Source organism: Mesoplodon mirus (assembly GCF_964341445.2).
Source record: "Mesoplodon mirus genome assembly, chromosome: 1".
NCBI lineage: Eukaryota > Metazoa > Chordata > Mammalia > Artiodactyla > Ziphiidae > Mesoplodon > Mesoplodon mirus.
The window spans coordinates 30,393,979-30,416,059 of NC_138976.1; the positions used below are offsets into that span (position 1 = coordinate 30,393,979).

The following is a 22,081-nucleotide window of genomic DNA, read 5'->3' on the forward strand; positions in this document are numbered from 1 at the left end:
TATAGGTGTGTTCAGTTACACAGGAAGGAAATTTGAAAGAATATAAAATATATAGTGGTCACTTGAATGATGAAAATAATTTTTAAGTGGTATTTTAATTTTTATAATGAACATATATAACTTTTATAAGAAAAAACTGAAAATGAGTGTGCACACATTTTAATCTTAAATTCATTCTCAGTGGAGAAAAGGGAATAGTAATATGCTGAGTATAACTCAGTGCATCATTTCTGGACAACTTATAGTATATACACTGTACCTATATAAGATACTCCCTTTGGTTCTCTCAATTTTAATTTTAGGAGTTTACATTGAGGAAATAATGAGATCCAGACTGGTTGGGTTTGAATCCCAGCTCCACCACTTACTAACTTTGTGACTTGGAGTGAGTTACTTAACCTTTCTGTGCCTTACATTGCTCATTGATAAAATAATGATAATCATAACCTACCACCTAGGATTCTTGTGAAGACTAAATGAGTTAATACATGAAAAACGCTTAGAGCCAGGCCTAGCACATAGGAAGCACCCAATAAATGTAAGTAGTGATTTGTCTTTGACATTGTTATTTTTATAAATATACATGATAGGTGCTGCTCTAAGGAAGTTTTTGTCAGCATTGTTTACAATAAGGAAACTTCAGAAACAATGTAGTATGACCCTATGTATATAATATACTTGTAATACACAGACACACATATACATCATATATATCATGCGTCTCATATAAGCATAAACACATATGCTGTGTGTCTATAAATACATAAAAATGTAAAATACATATATATATACATAAATATGGAAAAGATACACCAAAATAGCAAAGTGGTGAATTCTGGGTGGTAGGATTAGAAACTATTCCTGCTTTCTCTTTTTATTTATTTGCATTTTCCAAAATCTATACAGCCAACATGTATTACATTGTAATTACTTTTAAATTTTTAAATAATTTAAGTAAAAGAACATTTATTTCAGTATTCTGTAGAATACCACACTATTTTGAATGATATAAATAATCAACAATAGGGCTTCCCTTGTGGCGCAGTGGTTGAGTCCGTCTGCCAGTGCAGGGGACGCGGGTTCGTGCCCCGGTCCGGAGGGATCCCACATGCTGCGGAGTGGCTGGGCCCGTGAGCCATGGCCACTGAGCCTGTGTGTCCGGAGCCTGTGCTCCGCAATGGGAGAGGCCACAGTGGTGAGAGGCCCGCGTGCTGCAGGAAAAAAAAAAAAAATCAACAATAAGGGGCTGGTGTAAAAAGTTGTTACATCTATGGGGCAGAATTCACATGTTAAAGATTAATAGCATTGTCATAGAAACTTCTCATTGTTGACTTTTTTAAATCAATTACAAAGTATAATATACAGTAAGACCCTAATTTTATATTTCTCATCTTTTAAAAGAAATACAATAAATATTAATAAAGGTTTTCTCTGGGTGGATAAGTTTCAGCTACTTTCAGTTTTCTTCTTTGCATCAGCCAAATATTCAGTAGTGAGCATAATTTTTTTTATAATCTTGCTTTTTCAAAATAAAGTAAAATCCTTCTGCTTCTTCTTCTATAAAACCAGTTTGACTAATTAATTTATAAATTTCTCTCCCAAATCTTTGACTCCTCTGAAATCTTATCACTAACATACTTAGTGCTACCTTTTTGATAATCACTATTTTGATTTAAAGAATAGGACTTTTAGTTTCTGATTAATGTTTCTGTCTTTCTTATTTGAGTAATGCCACAGTCTTTAGAATCTATTTCTGGTTTATTTATTTCTGCAGTTCATGTTCTTTGGTGGAACGAGAGTGAGGATAGCCGAGCAGCTGGGAGACACTGGTCTCATGAGGATCCCAGAGTTGTGGCAGCTGGTAAGCTATTTCACTAGGTACGAGTTATTCTTAGAACAAATTTCATTTTGTCAACAACTTTATATACCTTCTTATGAATTTTTTTTTCAGTTCGGGAAAGTGTCAATTACCTAGTGTCTCAGCAAAATATGCTTCTGATTCCTACGTCATATTCACCATTGAAATAGCTTTCCACGGAAATACAAAGCATTGCATGAACTGCCATAAGATGTGTTTGTTAATGGTCCTTAAATTCTTCCAAGAGATTCTCACTTTTATTTGAAGGAGGTGGTAAGCTAATTTGCTATATCCCTTGCATTTTTTAAAAGCTACTCTCCATTCACTGTCACCACTACTTCAGGAAACAGTCTGTTCATTTTCCCCTTGGTATTTCAGTATCTGTCACACATTAAAAATAGTTGCCATTACTACAATGTCTTGATTTTTCATTTGTTTCAGAATATCTCTTGTTCTCTATTTTGACAACCCTCTGCTTTTTTCGTCTTTTTTTTTTTAATGGTAAAGTCCTGTTCCAGTGACTTTTTTTTTTTTTTAAGATGTTGGGGGTAGGAGTTTATTAATTAATTAATTTATTTTTGCTGTGTTGGGTCTTCGTTTCTGTGCGAGGGTCTTCTCTAGTTGTGGCAAGTGGGGGCCACTCTTCATCGCGGTGCACGGGCCTCTCACTGTCTCGGCCTCTCTTGTTGCAGAGCACAGGCTCCAGATGCGCAGGCTCAGTAGTTGTGGCTCACGCGCCTAGTTGCTCCGCGGCATGTGGAATCCTCCCAGACCAGGGCTCGAACCCGTGTCCCCTGCATTGGTGGGCAGATTCTCAACCACTGCGCCACCAGGGAAGCCCTATACCATTTTCTTACATACAAGTGATTGTTACATTTCCATACCTGTGATAGTATAGTTAAATTATATGTATAAATTATCAACGTTTTCATCATGTCTGTTTTTCTGAGATTATAAAAGTTTTTGTTCAGTAAGATTTTCTATATAATACCAATTGGGATCCATAAAAAAAATCCATTAAACATTTCTTTACTACAGAAAAGTACAGTATCATCTGTGTCATTTATGTTAATAATTGTTTTTACATTAATAATTAATCAATTACTTGGAAAATAATGTTATTAGGTCCTGGTATTAAAGCACATTGATAACTCATTGGTTTATGTGCTTGCAGTGTCTTCATTTACAGTTAATTTTACTAATTTTTACTTCATTTTGGATCACTGTTTAATAAAGATACTTGGTCATCTATTTGGTTTTTCTTAAATTGAAGTATAGTTGATTTACAATGTTGTGTTAGGTCATCTATCTGTTTTAATGAGATTTATAATTATGGAAATGTCTGCCCTAATAAAAGCCTATATATACAATCTGATTCTTTCTATTGTGTTTTATATTTTTATCCTCATCTCTGGAGCTGTTGTTGTGTTGCCATAAGGTAATGAGACAGTAATAATGTACTATCTTTAATGTAAATATTGTCACCTCAAGTAAATAGCCTGCTAGTAACCTTACAAGAATTTCTTCAGTACCATCACAGACATACTAGGATTTTCTTACAAACAACTTTAGTTTTTATTTTAGTTGAGTGCCTCAGCCTTCTTAAACTAGATTTGGCACTTCTAAGCTCTCCTGGTAGCTTGCACTTACAGCTATGTTATTTTATGTTTCTAACACACTGCAAAAACAATAAATTATTAATTAACTATCTATGGGAAACCTGAAAAATAGGAAGCACGGTCATCTCTCACTTACCTGATCCTCAGGAACCTGAAGGACAGATGAGTTCCTAGTAAGGCAAAGAACACCCTAACTCTGAAGGCTAAAATCTATCAGACATGTTAGAGGCATTGGTTTTGAGTTTTGACTAAGAGTCTTCCACCTCAGTTTTTTGAAAAGTGGTCACTTAGGGAATGAGGTGGTGGTGGTATGAATTGCAGTGTGTGTGGATGGATTTCCTCTGGCGTGAGATCAGCTGTGTGCTTAAGGCCATGTTTGGTCACATGAAAGTGTAAAACTGGGTCTGCCTTTTCCTCTTTCATTTATCTTTGGACTAGCTAGAACATTTCCTGGTGATGGCCAGGGGCCCTTTCATCCATCCAGTCCAGAGCCTTGATGGAGGTTTATAAAGCAGCAGCAGACCAGCATTCTTACCATGTCCTAGACAGAACTGGAGAGCCAGTAGAATGATGGGCTTCACTCCGCTGATGAACTACAGGTGCTTCTATTTGCTGACGCACCCCTGGATCAGGAACACGACAAAGCTGGCCGGGACAGAGGACATCGCAGAGATGACACAGATGGACGTAATTACGTCCACTAACATGTTCTTCTAGCAAAGAAAAAGTCACTGAGAATCTGAGAGTTCACTGATGCAACTGAGGACTCAAGGCGGACACACACATGCACACATGCAATATGTGAAGAATAGCCCCGGGAAAAATACCTGTTCAATAAATAAAATAAAATTATTTTATTCAGAGTTAAAACATCATTGAGGTAAAAAAACTGACAGTGCAAATGAAAAACTGATTTCTCTGAGTTCATGAAAAAGTCTGGTACCAAAATGAAACTATTGAAAGAGGTCTGAGAAGGAATCTCCTGGCAGTCCAGTGGTTAGGACTCTGCACTTCCACAGCAGGGGGCCTCGGTTCAAACCCTGGTCGGGGAAGGCCTGGCCCAAAAATAAATAAATGGAATTTAATTTAATTCAATTTAATTTAATTTAATTTAAAAATGGTCTGAGAGTAGCCTAACGGGGTTCACTTTGGTTCAGTTTTTGACATTATAAGAGCAGCAGCTTGTAAATTCTCACACACACAAAGGACTGCTTTGGTTTGAAAACTTAATAAATGCAGAAATATTAGTGTGAAATTACTCAAATATGTTAAATTCTTCTGGCTGTAAGTAAACTGGAAAACAACAATGTATAGCATATTAATCTAACAGAAACAAAAATTCTAACAGATTCTTGTTATAAGAACGGTCTTATACACCCATTATACAGGGTCATATAGAATTCCTAGTGACCTATACTGATACACTATAGGAGATACGCAGAAACAATAATTGCCATGCTCCACGTATGGGATCTACATTTTCAAGTATTAACTGGAGCTCGGTCTTGACTAATGTAAGATCACTAAGTGCCAGTGATGGCTTTGTATTTAAAAGTCTTAAACAATAAACTGTTAGGTGACCATGTTTACCTGCCAGCTACTCCCATGTACCAGTTACTCACTGAAACATTATTTATAAAATAAACATATGGAAACACTTAAAAATCAATAGGAAAGAAATAACAAAGTTATAGTACAAATGTCCCTTGGTATTTCAGGGGATTGGTTCCAAGACCCCAGCAGATACCGAAATCTGCCATGATCAAGTCCCTTATGGAGAACAGTGTAGTATTTGCATACAATCTATGCACATCCTCCTTATACTTCATCATCTCTAGAATACTTATAATACCTACTACAATGCAAATGCTATGGAAATAGCTGTACATAGAATGTAAATACCATGTAAATAGTAGCCTGTGGGCAGCAAATTCAAGTTTTTTCCTCTTTGAACTGTCTGGAATTTTTTTTTAATGTTTTTGATCCACAGGTGCAGAACCCGCTAAAGCAGAATCCGCAGATACAGGCCAACAGTATACTCAAACACTGGATTATTGGGGAGTATTAAAATGAATGAACCATATCTGAACAACTTACTTTGTTACCTTTGTCTCTTAATCTCTCTGAGCTTCTTGGTTGCTGTTTTTGTTTTAATCTGTAAAATGGAAATATGAACCTCACAAAGTGGAATGAAAGAGAATAAGAAAGAAAATATTAAGTAAAAGACATTAATATACACGACAGCTCCTACATGGTATCAGGCACATTAGAATCTGATACTCTCTTGTCTGCAAAATAGGTATCATTGATGTTCTCTGAAAGAGAGAGGAATAGGATATATGATTTGAGAATAATCAATGTTTATTAGAACCTCTTAAGAACGAGAAGGTCAGCGAGACAGGAATGAGAAAAGAATTAACCAACCAAATGAGGGCCTAGCTCTCATTGAAGACGTAATCACAAACGAGACTCTAGTCACATGAATCTACCAAGAGGTCTCATTCCAGAACACTCACAGGCTCAGGACCCTTATTCAATGAAATATACTTTGAAATAGAATTTATACTAAGGCGGCCTGTAAAATTACGACTTTTCTCTAACTATTTTCAATGTTTATTTTGTGCTGAGTGCGAACTTCCAATGACTCCAACAGAGTGGGAAAATTGGGAGCTGTGTTTTTTAATATCCAGTGTCTATATAAGAAGAAAATCATCTTGAATATGAAGACTACTTCAACTAATGTCGTTAAGCTATCTTGCAAAGACAACACAGAATGATTTTCTGAAGGAATATTAATCTGTGTAGTGTTGATTTGCTATAAACCATGTGTCTGTCAACCTTCATAAGAGATAGAGGGACGTGAGGTTCAATCATAAAGTGTGTATGGGAAAATCCTAGGCACTATCCTGAAGGACCTAACAAGGGGCAAAAGAGACAACAGGCCCCATGGGTTTGGACAAGCCTATCAGCCCCTTGCACTAATGCTGTGGCCCTCAATACAATGTTGAGAATAAATAACGCATAAAAAATTATAAAGACGCTGTAAAAGCAATCCATGATGGTCAAGTAAAGCTAAAAGAGATTAAAAAGTGAATTGATTACTCAACTGATTTAAAATAAATGGTAAACTGAACCGGTTTTAAAATCTGGCTTTAAACCCTGGATGTGCCGCTGAGCAGCAGTGAACCTGAGAAAATTACTTCTCTCTCAGAAATTCACCTTTCTCACTTGGAGATAAAGCTTAACTCCAAGCGTTTGGCAGATAATTAAAACCTGTGAGAAAGTGAGTAGGAAATGATCTCAGCACTTAGCAATGTCTTCCCTCTCTAAGTTACAGTCATGCATTTTACTCTTCACTATCTGGTAAGTACTTTCCCCTTGTAAATTCTCACTCCCTTTCTGATGACTAGATGCAGTTGATGGTGGGGCTCTAAGGATGGCAGAGCCACAGGGTCGAGAAGCCTGGGTCCTTAATTCACCACATACAGAAGAGCTGCTTGCCAATTAGGAAAACCCATTTTAGATCTTAAAGAACAAGAAATAGGGCTTCCCTGGTGGCACAGTGGTTGAGAGTCCGCCTGCCGATGCAGGGGACATGGGTTCGTGCCCCGGTCTGGGAAGATCCCACATGCCGTGGAGCGGCTGGGCCCGTGAGCCATGGCCGCTGAGCCTGCGCGTCCAGAGCCTGTGCTCCACAACGGGAGAGGCCATAACAGTGAGAGGACCATGTACTGCCAAAAAAAAAAAAAAAAGAAGAACAAGAAATAAAATCCTACTGTGGCCCAGAGGAAGATGGCGGAAGAGTAAGACGCGGAGATCACTTTCCTCCCCACAGATACATCAGAAATTCAACTACACGTGGAACAACTCCTACAGAACACCTACTGAACGCTGACAGAAGACCTCAGAACCCCCAAAAGGCAAGAAACTCCCCACATACCTGGGTAGGGCAAAAGAAAAAAAGAATAAACAGAGACAATAGGATAGGGACGGGACCTGCACCAGTGGGAGGGAGCCGTGAAGGAGGAAAGGTTTCCACACACTACAAGCCCCTTCGCGGGCGGAGACTGCAGGTGGCGGAGGGGGAAAGCTTCGGAGTAGCGGAGGAGAGCACAGCAACAGGGGGTGCGGAGGGCAAAGTGGAGAGATTCTGGCACAGAGGACCGGTGCCCTCAGGCACACACCAGCCCGAGAGGCTTGTCTGCTCGGCCGCCGTGGCGGGCGGGGCTGGGAGCTGAGGCTCGGGTATCGGCTTTCAGTCGGAGCGCAGGGAGAGGACTGGGGCTGGCGGCAGGAAGAGAGCCTGAAGGGGTTAGTGCACCACGGCTAGCCCGGAGGGAGTCCGGGGAAAGGGTCTGGAGCTGCCGAAGAGGCAAGAGACTTTTTTCCCTTTTGTTTCCTGGTGCGCGAGGAGAGGGCATTAAGAGGGCTGCTTGGGGAAGCGCCGGAGACGGGCGTGGGACGCTGGGGCTGCTGCTACCGACGCCGCCGCAGGGCCTGTGTGCGAGCGCGGGTCACTGTCCGCCCCGCCTTCCGGGGGCCTGTGCACACCGCCACTGCCGGGGTCCCGGGACCCGGGGACGGCTTTCCCGGGAAAGCGCACGGAGCGCCACGGGCTGCTGCAACGTCACGCCGGCCTCTGCCGCCGCAGGCCCGCCCCACACTGCGCGCCCCTCCCTCCCCTCTGCCTGAGTGAGCCAGAGCCCCCGAATCAGCGGCTCCTTTAAACCCGTCCTGCCTGAGCGAAGAACGGACGCCCTCCGGCGACCTACGCGCAGAGGCGGGGCCAGGTTCAAGGCTGAGACCCGGGAGCTGTGAGAGCAGAGACAGGGAAATCTCTCTGTGCAGCCTTGGAGGCAGCGGATTAAAGCTCCACGGTCCATTTGATGTGCCCTGCGTCTGTGGAGTGCATGAATGGACAGCGAATCATCCCAAATTGAGGAAGTGGACTTTGAGGACAAGATTTAAGACTTTCCCCCCTTTTCCTCTTTTTACAACGAATTATCCCAAATTAAGGAGGTGGACTTAGAGAGCAAGATTTCAGACTTCTCGCCCTTTTCCTCTTTTTACAACGAATTATCCCAAATTGAGGAGGTGGACTTGGAGAGCAAGATTTTTGATTTTTCCCCCTGCTCTCTTTTAGTGAATGTGTATGTGTAATCTTCTGTGTAAGATTCTCTCTGTATAGCTTTGCTTCCACCATATGTCCCAGGGTTTTATCTGTCCGTTTTTTTTTTTCAATAATTACTTTTTAATTTTAATAACGCTACTATATTTCATACTTTATTCTATTTTACTTTACCTCCTCCTTTTTTTCCTACCTTCCCTTCCTCCTTCCCGCCCTCCACTCCTCCTTTCCTTCTTTCTTTTTCTTTTCTCCCTCCCTCCCTCCCTTCTTCTTCCCACTTTCTTTTTCTTTCCTTCCTTCCTCCCTCCCTCCTGTCTTTCTTTCTTTCGTTCCTTCCTCCCTCCCTCTCTACCTTCTTCCATTCACTCTTCCTTTTGCTTTCATTCCTCCCTCCCTCCCTCCTTTCTTTCTTTCCATCCTTCCTCCCTCCCTCCCTCCTTTCTTTCTTTCTTCCTTCCTTCCTTTCTTCCCTTCTTCCTTTCTTTCCCTCTCTTTTTCTTTCTTCTACTAATTCTTTCTACTTTTTCTCCCTGTTATTCTGAGCCGGGTGGATGAAAGGCTCTTGGTGCTGCAGCCAGGAGCCAGTGCTGTGCCTCTGAAGTGGGAGAGCCAACTTCAGGACACGGGTCCAGAAGAGACCTCCCAGCTCCACATAATATCAAGCAGCGAAACTCTCCCAGAGATCTCCATCCCAACACCAGCACCCAGCTTCAGTCAACGACCAGCAAGCTACAGTGCTGGTCACCCTATGCCAAGCAACTAGCAAGGCAGGAACACAACCCCACCCATTAGCAGAGAGGCTACCTAAAAACATAATAAGGCCACAGGCACCCCAAAACACACCACCAGACGTGGACCTGTCCACCAGAAAGACAAGATCGAGCCTCAACCACCAGAACACAGGCATTAGTCCCCCCCACCAGGAAGCCTACGCAACCTACTGAAACAACCTTAGCCACGGGGGACAGACACCAAAAACAACGGGAACTACGAATCTGCAGCCTGCAAAAAGGAGACCCCAAACACAGTAACATAAGCAAAATGAGAAGACAGAAAAACACACAGCAGGTGAAGGAGCAAGGTAAAAACCTACCAGACCTAACAAATGAAGAGGTAATAGGCAGTCTACCTGAAAAAGAATTCAGAATAATGATAGTAAAGCTGATCCAAGATTCTATTTCCAAGATCCAAAATCTTGGAAATAGAATAGACAAAATGCAAGAAACAGTTAACAAGGACCTAGAAGAACTAAAGATGAATCAAGCATCGATTAAAAACACAATAAATGAAATGAAAAATACTCTAGATGGGATCAATAGCAGAATAACTGAGGCAGAAGAACGGATAAGTGAGGTGGAAGATAAAATAGTGGAAATAACTGATGCAGAGCAAAATAAAGAAAAAAGAATGAAAAGAACAGAGGACAGTCTCAGAGACCTCTGGGACAACATTAAACGCACCAACATTCGAATTATAGGGGTTCCAGAAGAAGAAGAGAAAAAGAAAGGGACTGAGAAAATATTTGAAGAGATTATAGTTGAAAACTGCCCTAATATGGGAAAGGAAATAGTTAATCAAGTCCAGGAGGCACAGAGAGTCCCATACAGAATAAATCCAAGGAGAAATACGCCAAGACACATATTAATCAAACTGTCAAAAATTAAACACAAAGAAATCATATTAAAAGCAGCAAGGGAAAAGCAACAAATAACACACAAGGGAATCCCCATCAGGTTAACAGCTGATCTCTCAGCAGAAACTCTACAAGCCAGAAGGGAGTGGCAGGACATAATTAAAGTGATGAAGGAGAGAAACCTGCAACCAAATTACTCTACCCAGCAAGGATCTCATTCAGATTTGATGGAGAAATTAAAACCTTTACAGACAAGCAAAAGCTGAGAGAGTTCAGCACCATCAAACCAGCTTTACAACAAATGCTAAAGGAACTCCTCTAGGCAAGAAACACAACAGAAGGAATATACCTACAATAATGAACCCAAAGCAATTAAGGAAATGGGAATAGGAACATACATATCAATAATTACCTTAAATGTAAAAGGACTAAATGCTCCCACCAAAAGACACAGAGTGGCTGAATGGATACAAAAACAAGACCCATATATATGCTGTCTACAAGAGACCCACTTCAGACCTAGAGACACATACAGATTGAAAGTAAGGGGATGGAAAAAGATATTCCATGCAAATGGAAATCAAAAGAAAGCTGGAGTAGCAATTCTTATATCAGACAAAATAGACTTTAAAATAAAGACTATTAGAAGAGACAAAGAAGGACACTACATAATGATAAAGGGATCGATCCAAGAAGAAGATATAACAATTGTAAATATTTATGCCCCCAACATAGGAGCACCTCAAGACATAAGGCAAATACTAACAGCCATAAAAGGGGAAATCGACAGTAACACAATCATAGTAGGGGACTTTAACACCCCACTTTCACCAATGGACAGATCATCCAAAATGAAAATAAATAAGGAAACACAAGCTTTAAATGATACATTAAACAAGATGGACTTAGTTGATATTTATAGGACATTCCATCCAAAAACAACAGAATACACATTTTTCTCAAGTGCTCATGGAACATTCTCCAGGATAGATCATATCTTGGGTCACAAATCAAGCCTTGGTAAATTTAAGAAAATTGAAATTGTATCAAGTATCTTTTCCGACCACAATGCTATGAGACTAGACATCAATTACAGGAAAAGATCTGTAAAAAATACAAACACATGGAGGCTAAACAATACACTACTCAATAACGAAGTGATCACTGAAGAAATCAAAGAGGAAATTAAAAAATACCTAGAAACAAATGACAATGGAGACACGACGATGCAAAACCTATGGGACGTAGCAAAAGCAGTTCTAAGGGGGAAGTTTATAGCAATACAATCCCACCTTAAGAAACAGGAAACATCTCGAGTAAACAACCTGACCCTGCACCTAAAGCAATTAGAGAAAGAAGAACAAAAACATCCCAAAGTTAGCAGAAGGAAAGAAATCATAAAGATCAGATCAGAAATAAATGAAAAAGAAATGAAGGAAACGATAACAAAGATCAACCAAACTAAAAGCTGGTTCTTTGAGAAGATAAACAAAATTGACAAACCATTAGCCAGACTCATCAAGAAAAGAAGGGAGAAGACTCAAATCAATAGAATTAGAAATGAAAAAGGAGAAGTAACAACTGACACTGCAGAAATACAAAAGATCATGAGAGATTACTACAAGCAACTCTATGCCAATAAAATGGACAACCTGGAAGAAATGGACAAATTCTTAGAAATGCACAACCTTCCAAGACTGAATCAGGAAGAAATAGAAAATATGAATAGACCAATCACAAGCACTGAAATTGAAACTGTGATTAAAAATCTTCCAACAAACAAAAGCCCAGGACCAGATGGCTTCACAGGCAAATTCTATCAAACATTTAGAGAAGAGCTAACACCCATCCTTCTCAAACTCTTCCAAACAATATAGCAGAGGGAGGAACACTCCCAAACTCATTCTACGAGGTCACCATCACCTTGATACCAAAACCAGGCAAGGATGTCACAAAGAAAGAAAACTACAGGCCAATATCACTGATGAACATAGATGCAAAAATCCTCAACAAAATACTAGCAAACAGAATCCAACAGCACATTAAAAGGATCATGCACCATGATCAAGTGGGGTTTATTCCAGGAATGCAAGGATTCTTCAATATATGCAAATCAATCAACGTGATACACCATATTAACAAGTTGAAGGAGAAAAACCACATGATCATCTCAATAGATGCAGAGAAAGCTTTCGAGAAAATTCAACACCCATTTATGATAAAAACCCTGCAGAAAGTAGGCATAGAGGGAACTTTCCTCAACATAATAAAGGCCATATATGACAAACCCACAGCCAACATTGTCCTCAATGGTGAAAAACTGAAACCATTTCCACTAAGATCAGGAACAAGACAAGGCTGCCCACTCTCACCACTCTTATTCAACCTAGTTTTGGAAGTTTTAGCCACAGCAATCAGAGAAGAAAAGGAAATAAAAGGAATCCAAATTGGAAAAGAAGAAGTAAAGCTGTCACTGTTTGCAGATGACATGATACTATACATAGAGAATCCTAAAGATGCTACCAGAAAACTACTAGAGCTAATCAATGAATTTGGTAAAGTAGCAGGATACAAAATTAATGCACAGAAATCTCTGGCATTCCTGTACACTAATGATGAAAAATCTGAAAATGAAATCAAGAAAACACTCCCATTTACCATTGCAACAAAAAGAATAAAATATCTAGGAATAAACCTACCTAAGGAGACAAAAGACCTGTATGCAGAAAATTATAAGACACTGATGAAAGAAATTAAAGATGATACAAATAGATGGAGAGATATACCATGCTCCTGGATTTGAAGAATCAATATTGTGAAAATGACTGTACTACCCAAAGCAATCTACAGATTCAATGCAATCCCTATCAAACTACCACTGGCATTTTTCACAGAACTAGAACAAAAAAATTCAAAATTTGTTTGGATAAACAAAAGACCCCGAATAACCAAAGCAATCTTGAGAACGAAAAATGGAGCTGGAGGAATCAGGCTCCCTGACTTCAGACTATACTACAAAGCTACAGTAATCAAGACAGTGTGGTACTGGCATAAAAACAGAAAGATAGATCAATGGAACAGGATAGAAATCCCAGAGATAAACCCACGCACATATGGTCAACTTATCTTTGATAAAGGAGGCAGGAATGTACAGTGGAGAAAGGACAGCCTCTTCAATAAGTGGTGCTGGGAAAACTGGACAGGGACATGTAAAAGTATGAGATTAGATCATTCCCTAACACCATATACAAAAGTAAGCTCAAAATGGATTAAAGACCTAAATGTAAGGCCAGAAACTATCAAACTCTTAGAGGAAGACATAGGCAGAACACTCTATGACATAAATCACAGCAAGATCCTTTTGGACCCACCTCCTAGAGAAATGGAAATAAAAACAAAGATAAACAAATGGGACCTAATGAAACTTCAAAGCTTTTGCACAGCAAAGGAAACCATAAACAAGACCAAAAGACAACCCTCAGAATGGGAGAAAATATTTGCAAATGAAGCAACTGACAAAGGATTAATCTCCAAAATTTATAAACAGCTCATGCAGCTCAATAGCAAAAAAATAAACAACCCAATCCAAAAATGGGCAGAAGACTTAAATAGGCATTTCTCCAAAGAAGATATACAGACTGCCAACAAACCCATGAAAGAATGCTCAACATCATTAATCATTAGAGACATGCAAATCAAAACTACAATGAGATATCATCTCACACCAGTCAGAATGGCCATCATCAAGAAATCTAGAAACAATAAATGCTGGAGAGGGTGTGGAGAAAAGGGAACACTCTTGCACTGCTGGTGGGAATGTGAATTGGTACAGCCACTATGGAGAACAGTATGGAGGTTCCTTAAAAAACTAAAAATAGAACTACCATATGACCCAGCAATCCCACTACTAGGCATATACCCTGAGAAAACCATAATTCAAAAAGAGACATGTACCAAAATGTTCATTGCAGCTCTATTCACAATAGCCCGGAGATGGAAACAACCTAAGTGTCCATCATCGGATGAATGGATAAAGAAGATGTGGCACATATATACAATGGAATATTACTCAGCCATAAAAAGAAATGAAACTGAGCTATTTGTAGTGAGGTGGATAGACCTAGAGTCTGTCATACAGAGTGAAGTAAGTCAGAAAGAGAAAGACAAATACCGTATGCTAACACATATATATGGAATTTAAAAAAAAAATGTCATGAAGAACCTAGGGGTAAAACGGGAATAAAGACACAGACCTACTTGAGAATGGACTTGAGGATATGGGGAGGGGGAAGCGTAAGCTGTGACAAAGCGAAAGAGAGGCATGGACATATATACACTACCAAACGTAAGGTAGATAGATAGTGGGAAGCAGCCGCAGAGCACAGGGAGATCAGCTCGGTGCTTTGTGACCACCTGGAGGGGTGGGATGGGGAGGGTGGGAGGGAGGGAGATGCATGAGGGAAGGGATGTGGGAACAGATGTATATGTATGACTGATTCACTTTGTTATAAAGCAGAAACTAAAAAAAAAAAAAAAAAAAGGGTCTATAAACTATAAGCTGTGGACCAAATTTGCTCTATCACCTTGTTTTTACACAATCCATGGTCTAAGTATGATTTCTACATTTTTAAACAGTTGGGAAAGATTAAAAGAATTCTATTTCACGATATGTGAAAATTATATAAAATTCAAATTTCAATGTCTATAAGTAAAGCTGTATTGGAACATAAAAAAAAAAATCCTACTGTGTCTGAGACATACATTTTGGTGTCTATTTGTTACAGCACTTTAGCCTAACCTATTTAATACATTCTTGAAAGGTTGAACCACATTCAGGAATACCAGATACAGCGGAAAGTGTCAAAAACAGTCTTAAATAAATTATGTGAATGACTACCAACCAAACACTGAGATATTCAGTATGCTACCCTCCTCAGTCATAGGAAACTGGCAGTAAGGCTTATAACTCATAGATGGAATCCTGGAAGTTTCCTCAGAGGGGTAACTAAGAGAAATGACTTACACATGGTAGCAAATGAGGCAATTTCCCCAGTGATGAAACAGCCCAGTCAGAAAACCCTACAGTGAAGCCCACTGTTTGACAGCCACCCCTCCAGGTACTCAAAGAGCTGTCAATTTTTTTTTTGTCTCTCTCCAAAATATGATCTGATAGTCAAGGATCACAAACATAAAAATATTATAGGAAAAACCCTAGTAACAAGAGAGAAAAGGAATCAAACGAGAGAAAATATAATAAAACTTGAAAGAAAAAGAAATAATACAGGAAAAAGACCTAAAGCAATGACTAAAATAAATACCTGTAATTAATGTCCACAGATATAGAAATATTTAACCCATGAAAAAGAAAGAGAATATTATTTTTAAAAATAAAAATATTCTGGGGAAGGGATAAAAAAGAGCTCTTGTAAATAAATACTGTGAAAGTAGGAGTTTAAAATTCAGTAGATAAGTTAGAAGATAAAACTGTGGTACTTAGGGCTTCCCTGGTGGCGCAGTGGTTGAGAGTCCACCTGCCGATGCAGGGGACACGGGTTCGTGCCCCAGTCCAGGAAGATCCCTCATGCCGTGGAGCGGCTGGGCCCGTGAGCCATGGCCACTGAGCCTGCGCGTCTGGAGCCTGTGCTCCGCAATGGGAGAGGCCACAACAGTGAGAGGCCCGCGTACCGCAAAAAAAATAAAGAAAGAAAAAACTGTGGTACTTAACCCCAAGAAAACCTACACCAAAAAAAGTAGAGATGTAAAATAGTAGAAAAAGAAAGTGAGAAGATCAAGTGGAGGCAGAATGTTTGAAAAACAGACGATCCAGAGATTGACAAGAGAAGGAAAAAACTCCAAGAAACACAAACATTTTTCAGGATTGAAGAGTGTCCAGATTAAGAGGGGACACTGAGTGAGGAAAAATGGATGAAAAAAAATGCCTACTCCAAGGCATGTAATTGTGAAATTTCAGTAATTGTGAAATTTCAGAACCCCAGGGAAAATGAAAAAAGCATAAAAGATTCCAAAAAGAGAAAGAAAAACAAGTCACATACAAAGAATTAGGAATCAGAACGCTATGAATTTCTTACTAGAAGCTATAATACCCTGGAGAATTTCTTTGAAAATATAAGGAAAAATTATTTCCAATGTAGAATTTGGGTTATATACCCAACCAACATATGAATCAAGAGGGTTGACAGAATAAAACATTTTTAGAGATGCAAGTCTCAAATGTTTAACTCCCACGCACCCTCTCCAAAATGTAGGAGTAAAAAAAAAAAAAAAAAAAAAGCTACAAAATCCTGGCAACAGGAGGTCCAACACAAGGCAAATGAGACCCCCAGGATATCAGTGAGAGGAGATCCCAGAATTACTACCATGCTATCTTAGAGAACAATTAGTCCACACTGGAGCAAGAAAACAAAAGACACCCAAAAGACAAAGCCAGAAGATGAAACTGCTAAGCTGATTAATGGGTTTAATCATACTGAGAGGAAATTTATTCTTTTGGCAAAGAATTTGGTGATTAATAAGTGATAGGTATAATGAAAATAATAGAAACAAATGAAAAAGAGAAAATAGTTACTCTCCTTTTCATTAAGATCATAGGTTTAAGCCACTAGAAAATGATTTCTCAAGTAAAAAAGGAGTTCATACAGGGCTCCTAGTATGGTGCTCCATGGTGTCAGAACCCTGACTGCTTCTCTCTTGCTCTGCCATCTTCAGCATGTGGTTTATACCTCATAGTCCAGGAACTCAAGCCATTACCTTCACATTCCAGCAGGCAGAAATAAGAAAGAAACAAAGAGGGCAACAACCTAAACTGCTTTAAGACCACTTACAGTAGGTCATAAATGCATTAACACATCCCACTGGCCAGGACTTAGTCACATGGCTGCACTAAGCTGCAAGGGTTCTATGGCTACTTTTCAAAAAAGGTGGGGTGGGAGAAGAATGGCTATTGGGAAATAGCTAGCAGTCCCTGCTACCTCCCTCCAGCACTTTCTATTCTCCATATCCTACGTGTTTTTCCTCATTGTATTTATCAATCCCTAACATATTTTTCCTTCATTTGTTTACCTGTTTCCCCTAACCTGGAAGTTCCAAGAGAACACGAACTTTGACTTTTGTTCACCTCTGCACCCCAGTTTTTGTAAAAGTGCCTGAAGCATAAAGGAGTTTAATTAATACGGGTTGAATGAGGGTATGAATTGTGAATTCTAGGGAGAAAAAGTCTAAGAAAATAAACTTAAACATAAAGATCCAGTCCAGGCACAGATGATGTTTTTTTGTCTTGCTTGGTTAGATATGGACGCCCATCAACTTGAAAAACTGACTCACCACCTCTGGAATTACTAACTTTAAAAAGCCTCCCTTCCTCTGAGCAGATGATTCAAAAGTCTTTGCAAAGGCACAACCAATACAACCACAGATGAGAGCCCTCTAATAATTCCCTAGCCTTAATAGTATAAGCAATATCACTTCAGTGTGTGCACGAATGTAACTACTGTGTAATTGGGTTTAGTTATGTGTTGTGTGTGTAGTTATATGTGTAAGAAGGTAATGTAATTAGTGATAAAGGCATAAAGATCAATATAGTGTAAATTTTAACTATTTTAATGTGATTTATCAGATGAGGGAAAGGAAGTGTATTTTGGGTGAATGGTATGTTAACAGACCTATATCCTCAATTTCCAAGCAATAGATACTATCTGTAACTGAAAATATCAAGAAGCACCAGAAAGTGTATATAATTCAGAAAAAGGGAAACAAGCATTAGAAGAAACAGCTGAAAATGTTGAAAGTGGTTACTCTGGGACCAATATCAAGAATAAGAAGCCAAGATCAGAAGTCTGCTGATTTGTTTGTTTAAATTTGAATTTCCATTATCTAGTTCAGTGCCCCCATTCCTCTGAGCAACTAAGAAATACTCTCTCTAACAAGGCCATGCTGGAGGTGGCGACAGGGAGAGAGAATGCACTTAATAAAGAAGAGTGAAGGCTCACTGGTCTTTAGCTACATGTAAATCACCAGAGTAAAAATTAACCCCGGCAAACAGGTCCACGAGTTAAATGCAAAGCACGACAGGCACGCATCCATACTGCCTTCCCAATGGTCACACAAACTCGCACTCTACACACGAACTTTTACGAAGTGTATGCAGGTGTGCATGGAGATGAGGTTAAATTAACTAACTAATGTCACAGCTGACATTGGGGGTAAGATCTCTTGAGGGAACAAAAGTGCACCGAAGGGTCAAGGCTGACACCTAACGGGCCCGGCAGGTGGTGGACGCCTCGCTGACTGGGCTGTCCACCCCCTCTACCCCCCCCCCCCGCCGCAGTAGGAGCTGCTCCCTACCAGTAGAGAAGCCACAGAAGGAATTTAAGGAAGAATACCGGCCGCTGTCCTTCGCAGCGCTCGAAGCCGCGCCATGCTTGCCCTCCGAAGGAGCCGGACTAGGGCTCTGGCCGCTCGTACACTGGCTCTTCGGATACCTGCTGCTGGGGCGTGCCCAAAATGTCTCCTGGCGGAGGGGAGGGGAGGGGACTGCTGGGAGCGCGCTGGCCGCGCATGCGCCTACAGACCGAAGAGCCCAGGTCTGCGAGCTCGGTGCTGCCGACCCGGGACACGCTGTGGGAGGAAGCGTGCCCTTAGGGGAAGACCCGCTGCCAGGGTTGCCTCCGGCCGGCTCGCGAACAGCCATGGACGGGGGGCTTTTTGCAGCCTAGGTGCCAGGCAGCCGTGAGGACACCCCTGAAGCGCCAGCTGCTGCCTTCTTGCCGCCCCGCGCGATTGCTGTCTCAGCATTGGGGTCTATGCCAGGCGGTGGTCCAGCCTCTCTTTGATTTGTCCTTTGACAAACGCCTTCAGGCTGAAGGGGGAAGGAGGAAAAGGTCAACCAGCAGCTAGCAACAGAACTGGCCTCCCCCTTTTTAACGAAATACGCAACCTCCCAGCATTTTGCAGACAGAGAACCTTAAAGAGGGGCCCAGGTCGCCGGTGGTGAAGCAGCCTCCCAGCTGCTACTGTCTCCTGAGGTCAGTGCCCAAGTCAGGCAGGTAGGGTAAGGAACCTCACAGTACATAGGACGACAGCCTCATTTAAACTTAATGAGAAATGTACAAATAGACAGCTTTAACTGACGGGAATTGGTCTAATATGCGCATCTAACCAAAGATTTTTCTCCTTTTGTTGTTTAGGTTTGTACTCCTTTCTCAAGGGATAGGACAGGAAGGGGATTTACGTACAGACTGACTTTCTGTAAAGACTAAAGAGGAGCCATAATGGCCCCATCACTCAAGATTAGCAATACAGCCTTTATACTGATTCTCTCTACCGGGGCAGGACCAAAATTATTCCTTACAACTTTATTCTGAACTTTGACTTTACTAAATGTCGATCAAATGCTCTCTTATAGGTGACTTGGAAGTTATTGCTGCTGAAAATGAGCGCTGACACGAGTATAAGGGAGCTTGAAGTACTCATGGATTCTTCTCCCAGCACAGTTCTAGTTTCTGCCCTGCAACAAAAATCACCTCCCCCCAGCACACACATTCTTATCTCAACTGCTGTTTAACCTTTCCCTGGGCTTCCTTTGTTACTTGTTTTTTTCTCTTGTGGAAGATAACAAAATTATGTGCCTTGACCACATACTTGTTTCCAAGTATCAATACAAATTCCTGAAAAATCAACTAAAAAAGCAACTGTTACAAATACCCCACTGGCTCATTTTCTGATATATATTATTTATAATACTTATTAAACTATTATACCAGGCAGTTGTTTATTTGTGTAATATTGTCTTATTAGAATTTGGTTAAAATGACACAAAAAAACATGTCCACCAAAAGTAGGAGTAGCTGCAGTTGTTTTTGGTGGGAATACCTGCTTTCATTGTAAGCTTAGACACTTGGGCAACAGGAATATAACTCATAGGGGACATGAGTGGAATGGACTCAAGTAGATAATTATAAATATGACATTATGCACAATTAAATCACATATATAGGCAAGTGTGTGTTATAACCAAAAATATGTCAGAGAAAGGAGCCTACTGGTTTCATTTGACATACCAGCTGGTCAACATAAGCCCCAAATTTGTCCACAGCTTTGTTTGTACCAACATTTGTATTAGATAATTCTGATTAATCAGCTTCAGGAATTGGCACATGATATCCAAAACTACAATAACATGAAATTGTAAACACAAATGCCATATGAGTGTGTGTGTATACATGTGTGCATATACGTATTTACATACACACACATTTGCATTCACGGGATAATTTCTGGCAGGTAATTTCCTACCTAAAGTTAAGTTCACTAAGACTCAGAAGATTAAACACAGCAAAAATTTATATAGTGACCATACCTCTAATACAAAAAGAACTAATGGTTCTTAAGGGATATTTCCATCAACATTCCATTTATGTGTGTGTGTGTGTGTGTGTGTGTGTATGAATGACATGAGAAAAAGGAGACCAAAATGTCATATATTTATGTGTATGTATGTACATGTACATATATTGTGTGTATATGTATATATTAGAAATAATGCATGTGCATGATTAACAATTACTTCCTAACACTAGTCAAGTATACACAGCAGACAGATAATTATACATAACTTAACTTATTTAATAAACACCTATTTGGGGCATTTAACTTTTAAAGTTGAAAGTGATTGCAGTCAGAATTTCAGAGCATTTTTTGTGGCAAACTAAAAAAATGTATGTAAAGTTTACCTGGAAGGATAAATGACTAAGAATAGCTAATAAAATAGTTGAAAGACACATTATATCCACCTGCCTCCTCAACTTCCTTACTTGAATGTCCAGTGGACATCTCACACCTAACATATTCAAAGCTGAGCTTCTGATCTTTACCAAGAAATTTAACTTCTAATAATACATCCTAAGAAAATTATCAGAATATACAGAAAAATTTATTTTCAAATTGGAAAATACATGAAGAGGAGAAAAATTATGAAAATTATTAGATGTCCATCTCATACCATATGCTAAAAAATAAAATTCAAATGGGTTACAGATTTCAGTGTAGAAAAAAGTTATAGAATTACTAATAAAATATAGATGAATTTATTTAATAATATGAATGACAACTATATGTCTTAAGCCAAACTAACAAACAAATGAAGAAACAATGAAGGAAAAACAATGAATTGATGATTTTATTATAAAAAAGCTCAATTTTTCTGCATGCCCCAAAACACCGTGAATGAAATCCAAAAGCAAAGAGAAACATAAAAACTTATGCAAAGGTAGATGTACAGATGCCTACTGAATATATATTAAAGAAGATGCAGATTAAGACAATAATGAGAGCCATTTTCACCTAATAAAGACATACTTTTATAAATATAGTACTAAATAGGCTGGGAAAAAATAAGTACCCCTACTGTGTAGGGTACACTGGCTTAACCTTTCCCCTCCACAAAATTTGGTGATATAAATTAAAAGCCTTAATTTTTTAATTATTTTCCCCAATATTCTAAGAAATATGCATAGTTGTATAGGTGTGTTCAGTTACACAGGAAGGAAATTTGAAAGATCGTAAAACATATAGTGGTCATTTGAATGATGAAATTAATATTTATTAAGTAGTATTTTAATTTTTATAATTGACATATATAACTTTTATAAGAAAAAATTGAAAATGAGTAGGCACATTTTTTAATCTTAAATTCATTGTCAGTGGAGAAAAGGGAAGAGTAATATGTGGAGTATAAATCAGTGCATCGTTTCTGCGTGACAATTTATAATATGTACACCGTACATATGTAAGTATATATAAGATATTCCCTTTGGTTCTCTCAGTTT

At 39.4% G+C, this 22,081-nt stretch overlaps 1 protein-coding gene and 1 long non-coding RNA gene across 6 annotated transcripts in view; one reads left to right on the forward strand and one right to left on the reverse strand.

Moving 5' to 3' along the window:
* LOC309791692 (protein NipSnap homolog 3A-like) overlaps window positions 1-2,268 on the forward strand; it is an 11,140-nt gene extending 8,872 nt beyond the window's left edge. For all 3 annotated transcript variants that reach the window (XM_082600713.1, XM_082600711.1, XM_082600712.1), the window contains 2 exons: window positions 1,775-1,861; window positions 1,952-2,268. In XM_082600713.1, coding sequence (XP_082456839.1) covers window positions 1,775-1,861; window positions 1,952-2,028 — 164 coding nt within the window. In that variant the 3' untranslated portion in view covers window positions 2,029-2,268. The remainder of the gene's footprint in view (window positions 1-1,774; window positions 1,862-1,951) is intronic.
* The window catches only part of LOC309791955, a 22,515-nt gene extending 3,624 nt beyond the window's left edge, over window positions 1-18,891 (reverse strand). Inside the window, exons 1-4 of one of the 3 annotated variants that reach the window (XR_014291590.1) lie at window positions 18,600-18,889; window positions 5,575-5,632; window positions 4,013-4,304; window positions 950-1,211 (exon numbers count right to left, since the gene is read on the reverse strand). This is a non-coding gene — a long non-coding RNA (uncharacterized lncRNA). Of the gene's footprint in view, window positions 1-949; window positions 1,212-4,012; window positions 4,305-5,574; window positions 5,633-18,599 lie in introns of those variants that run through there. The other 2 variants (XR_014291588.1, XR_014291589.1) reach the window with 2 other exon arrangements.
* Between the last annotated feature and the right edge of the window lie 3,190 nt (window positions 18,892-22,081).